Source organism: Mytilus trossulus, chromosome 9 (assembly GCF_036588685.1).
Source record: "Mytilus trossulus isolate FHL-02 chromosome 9, PNRI_Mtr1.1.1.hap1, whole genome shotgun sequence".
Lineage (NCBI taxonomy): Eukaryota > Metazoa > Mollusca > Bivalvia > Mytilida > Mytilidae > Mytilus > Mytilus trossulus.
Genome location: NC_086381.1, coordinates 8,166,823 through 8,172,580, shown reverse-complemented (window position 1 = coordinate 8,172,580; position 5,758 = coordinate 8,166,823). Strand labels below are relative to the sequence as shown.

Below are 5,758 nucleotides of genomic sequence, written 5' to 3'. Positions count from 1 at the left end.
AATACACGTACCAGAATGGCGACGGGCAATAGGTTCATGAATCATTACAGTAATATTCTTTTAAGTCGAACACAAGAAGAGTACCGCGATGAATACAGAAGGACGGAACATTCCATACAAATAAATAAAAGCGAATTGACCGTCGGTGATAAAGAAAATTATTCCATAAATAGTCCTTTAGGGGTAGAAACTAAAATTCAAAAATCTAAGCGAGCACACAAAAAAGAAGCAGTTACTACAGATGTAATTCAATCGCTCTCACGATCAAAAGCAAGAATAGAAACAGATAAGGATATGTCGACTTTCGAAATGAGAAAAACACGTGAGACACCTAACAATAATTGTATGGATGCGACAAACAGAGAAAAGACGATTAACAGTAGAGACATGGTTCCAACAAACAGAAAGAAAATAATAAAGAGTAATGACACGGATGCGACACATAGAAAAAAGATGTCTAATAAATATAACACAGATACGGAATACAGACAAAGGACGACTTATACTTATGGCGTTGATGCGAAATACAGTCACAAGACGACTTATGAAATTGATGCTACACACAAAAAGAAGGCGACTAAGAGTAATGGCACAGATGCAACAATTAGAAGGAAGACGCCTAACAGTAATGACCCGCTAGCGACAGTCATAAAGAAGATGGCTAAGAGTAATAGCACGAAATCGAAATACAGAGAGAAGATGTCTTTAAAAAATGAAATGGATGCAACAAAGAGAGAGAAGACGACTTACAGTAATAACTTAGATGCGAAAGACACTAAAAAGACCGCTAATAGTAGTGTAACGGATTCGACAAACAGAAAGAAGACGGATTACATATATCACATGGATGCAACAAACAGAAGGAAGACAGCTATTAGAAATTATAAGGATGCGACAGGTATAACGAAGAATAATGGAACGGATGCGTCAAACAGAAGGAAGACGGCTATAAGTAATTATAAGGATGCGACAGGTATAACGAAGAATAATGGAACGGATGCGTCAAACAGAAAGAAGACGGCTATTAGTAATTATAAGGATGCGACAAGTTACGAAGAATAATGGAACGGATGCGTCAAACAGAAAGAAGACGGCTATTAGTAATTATAAGGATGCGACAGGTATAACGAAGAATAATGGAACGGATGCGTCAAACAGAAAGAAGACGGCTATTAGTAATTATAAGGATGCGACAGGTATAACGAAGAAAAATGGTACGGATGCGTCAAACAGAAAGAAGACGACTAGTAGTAATTATAAGGATGCGACAGGTATAACGAAGAATAATGGAACGGATGCGTCAAACAGAAAGAAGAGGGCTTACAGATTTAAATCGGATGCAACAAACAGAATAAAGACGGCTTACGGTAATGGCACGGAAACGACAAGTATAAAGAAGACTGCGACGAGTTATAACAAGGATTTGAAAAAAGGAAAGAAGGTGGCTGAGATTAATGACACGGATGGGGTTTACAGAGAAAAAGAAAAATCAACCACGAGAAACAAAACTAAAAAACCCCAACAATCGTCTGGAGTACGCAAAAAATGCAGAACAAATGAAGTTCATGACGAAGATAGGTCACGAAGTAGATCTGCTGAAACGATAGTCCTGAGAAAAGTAAATAAATAAGAAGCTAGTGATTTAAGTCAACCTGTTATTCCGTCTGTGGTATCCACATTTATTTGCTCTATTATTGATAAAAGCATCAAACAAGGTTTTAATAACACAGACTTTTCAGAAAGCCTTAAAAAATCATTCATGATTTCAATACAAACATTAAAACAAAGATGTCTTACCAGAGGATTAAGAATATTTATGAAATGGTTACCAACTGCAGTAACTATGGCTACACAATTGAATTGTGATAAGCTTCAAGTAGCGCTCAAGTACAAAGACGACATGTGGAAATTCATTCAGATTATTAAGAAAATGCAAGATGGTCGCTTGACATTTTGGGAAGCAGTAAAACAGATTTTCATCAGAGCAGTTTTTGTTGGACTTAGATATTTTATTATATACCAATTTGGTACTGGAGGATATATTTACGAAATTTTCGTGTCCGTAGCTTTTCGTGGCATCGAGGATATGGTTAACCGCTTTGTATAATTCTATAAACATAATCACAATGGTTTGTTGACCTTCATTGAAATGTCATTGTGCTTTAAACAGAGAGCTAAGTATCTATGTTATAATATAATATTTGTTCTGTTTGCAAAAACTATGTTTAAAATTTTGTTTACATTAAAAGTTGTGTTTTTCTTTTTTGGTCACTTATATTTGAGACGAAGAGCATTAATGGCCAAGAGAAAATTTTTCAAAATGCCTTTCCAAATACTAGTACTGCTAAGGTAATATTTTCTTGAGGTAAAAACGTCTTAATATTTCTAAAGCATACAAAAAGTACAAATTATATATAGATCTTCTTGTGACGTATTGATACCTAGGGATAATAAATTAAAAACATTGTATTGATGCATTTAAGAATGACAAACGTTGGTTACATGAGAACATTCAAATATTTGTAGGTCAATTTATTATTATTTGCTTGTGATGAGTTAATGTATTCATCCAAAAGTTAAGGTCAGACTTTATTACTAAAGGGACGATTGCAGCTTTCAAATAGTGATGTCCCATGTTTATGTCAGCGACTGAATATGGCATATACATTTCTCATTTCATTTGATACAATATGTAACTGTTTGTGTTTTCTGTCATATATTCTCTGAAATGATTGCTTCTTTCACGGAAGCTATTGTACTAAGTATTTTTCGTAGGAAAATGTATGATTTTGAAAGTAAAACATACACATGCCAAATACTTTGGGCAAATTATTCAACCTATTTGTTCTTATTAACATGGTATTGGGTTTATAGTATACATATTCTTTTATTATATCTTCATGAAACAGTTTTATTGATAATCACAAGATTATTTATAACAAACATAGCAAACATTAAGAGTTGGTTGATCGTTATGGAATATTCTTTTCACAGATATAACTTGTAGTGGATATCTTCCTTATGTCGTATCTTAAATCCCGTTCTCTTTTCATGAAAGTGACTACTATACGGAATAAGATTATTGTCTGTTTTTACTAGCATGAGCAACACGACGGTTGCCAAATGTAGAGCAGGATCTGCTTACCCTTTCGGAGCACTTGAGATCATCTCGAGATTTTAGTGGGATTTGTGTTGTTTTGTCTATATTTGTCTATTTTGTGTTTTGAGTACTATTGTTTGTCTGTTTGTCTTTCCTTTGTCAGCCATTGTGCTGTCAGTTTATTTTTGATTTCTAAATTGATTGTCCCTCTAGTATTCTTCGAACTTTATTTTAACAAAAATATATTTTTTATTCGTTTGTTCTCTAGTGATAGATATTATAACATAATGTTCACTGCTGTACCCTAATTTGGACATTTGTTCCTAGTATATAGATATAAGAAAATGTGATATGAGACAATTTTCATCCAAGTCAATATTTAAAAAAAAAAACCATTCCAGGTTAAAGTTAGTCTTCAACACGGAGCCTTGGCTCACACCAAAAAGCAATCAATAAAGGGTATGTTCTATATAAAAACAAGAAACGAAGAACACTGACTAAGGACAGGTGCAAACAAATGCAGGTTAAACGTTAAGATAGGCACCTTCACCCTTACCCGTTACAACAGTATAACATCACAATATAGGAAGATAAAAGATAAAATATCAAGTGAAAAGGCTTAACTCAATCAAAAGACATATGAACACAAATGAAACATGTATATTTGTTTTGTACACAAATTGTGGTCAATGTAATGGAATTTCTTGCTACTCTCATATAAGTAATGAAAATACAAATGATTATTTGTTTGCTGAACCTCCTTAAGGTTGCAGTCTTGTAATTGACTGCTCCATAGGCTTACATGCTAAACAGCTGATCTTTGAAAATAAAAAAATAAAAAATGCTACATAGAAAAAATATTTCATGTTCATATCATGTATGTTCTAATGTGAAATTGTGATTTAATCGAAAAAAAGGGGGTCTTGCCACGAAAAATAAAAAGTTACGCAATCCTGAAGTCAAAACATTTTTTTCTACTTTCTGTTTGCTATTTTTACTAGGCCGCACCACTTCCAGTAAACATGATATCCTTCCACTTTCCTGGATTGATATCCCCAAAAGATGCAAGATATTTTTTAAAGTCTATATATATGTTTCAATTCAGCATAAACCTATAATCAAACAGAAAAAAATGAGTTCAGAAAAAAATTCAGAAAAAATGCACTATTTTGTTTCCCTCCATGTTTTGACATGCACCGGAAATTGGAGTTGTAATACAAGACTGGTACCTTAATGCAAAGGACTTGAGCTAAACAAAATGATTCTAAAAATTTAAAATCGAAAAGGCGTTTTCATCTTGTGTTGCTAAATTATAATTGATAAATAATATTATCGAAAAAAGCACTTGAATTGTGCGTTTATTCAAGTTTTCTTAAGTTAATAACATGTAATGTCCCATTAAGACTTACTACAATGAACTCATAATCGGGACACGATTGATGTTTATTAACAAGGACACACATACCTTACCTTAAAAAGGTTTTGCGTATACCAGTTTGTTGTTATACTCATTTAGAAATACATTTCTGCAATTTTCAACATATGCAAAGGGATGGTAACGTTTAACATTTTCTAAAATGTCAATTTTATTTTGTGTTTCATATGTTTAAATATACATGTACAGAGACGTGCAAAAGGTATTCGGTCACAATGGCGTCATGTTTACGTGTATACAGGTGACTGGTTTTTACATGGCCTTTCCCCACGTCAATTACGTCACCGAGTATTACTGTACTAATCTTATAGCATTGTGCATCACATGGGTTACCGTCATGTGACGTTTGTTGTCGTCTGCCATTATTGTTTTGTTAAACCAAGTAGAATAACAAGATGGGTAGAAAAGGTCAGGAACTGTCAACGATTGTCAAAAACATGATTGTGGGAATGTTTCAGAATGGTTTTTCTCGCAGAAAAATCGCTGACATACTTAGAATCCCCAATTCAACAGTTATTGACACCGTTCGGAAATTTATAGACACAGGTTCTGTAGAGAATAAACCCAGAAGTGGCCGACCATTGTTTGAAAAACCACGCGACTACCACAAGCTTGAACGCATTGTAAAGACAAGTCGGAGGAGTTCTTTATGTGATATAACAAACAAGTTAAATGAGGAAAAGTATGTTCCCGTGTCTAAACGTACCATTCAACACCATTTACATAAACATGGGTATCACAGGTGTGTAAATAAGAAAAAAATCGTGATCAGGGAAGTCAATCGGAAAAAAGACTTGCATGGTGCCGATAACAAAGGAGATGGACGGTTAAAAACAACTGGAAAAAGGTTATTTTCTCTGATGAGAGTAAAATTATGATTAGACATGCTGACCGTATGTACGTATGGCGAAAAAGAGACGAGGGATGAGACCAGATCTTGTTCAACCGCGGACTTCACAAACTAAATATCAAGTCATGATTTGGGGTTGTATTTGCTGAAATGGCGTCGGTACACTTACTCCTGTAGAAGGCAATATTAATGCTGTTGAATATCAAGAAATACTTGATGAACATTTGTGGCCAGTGATAGCTCGGCATTTTCCGGGAGGAAATTATTTTTTCCAGGATGACAATGCCCCTGTCCATCGTGCACGGTCCAATCAAGAGTTTGTAACTCGGAACGGAATAAACGGTATGAGCTGGCCTGCACAGTCCCCAGACTT

General features: G+C 34.4%; 1 protein-coding gene across 1 annotated transcript; it reads left to right on the top strand.

The window, feature by feature from the left end:
* Positions 1 to 4,930: 4,930 nt before the first annotated feature.
* Positions 4,931 to 5,413, top strand: LOC134683739 (uncharacterized). The gene has a single exon (XM_063543054.1). The coding sequence runs from the start codon at positions 4,931 to 4,933 to the stop codon at positions 5,411 to 5,413; it is 483 nt and encodes a 160-aa protein (XP_063399124.1).
* The last annotated feature ends 345 nt before the right edge of the window (positions 5,414 to 5,758 follow it).

Bases quoted from the DNA above. Each gene is read 5' to 3' on its own strand.
- LOC134683739 (XM_063543054.1), top strand. From the start codon at position 4,931: ATGGGTAGAAAAGGTCAGGAACTGTCAACGATTGTCAAAAACATGATT.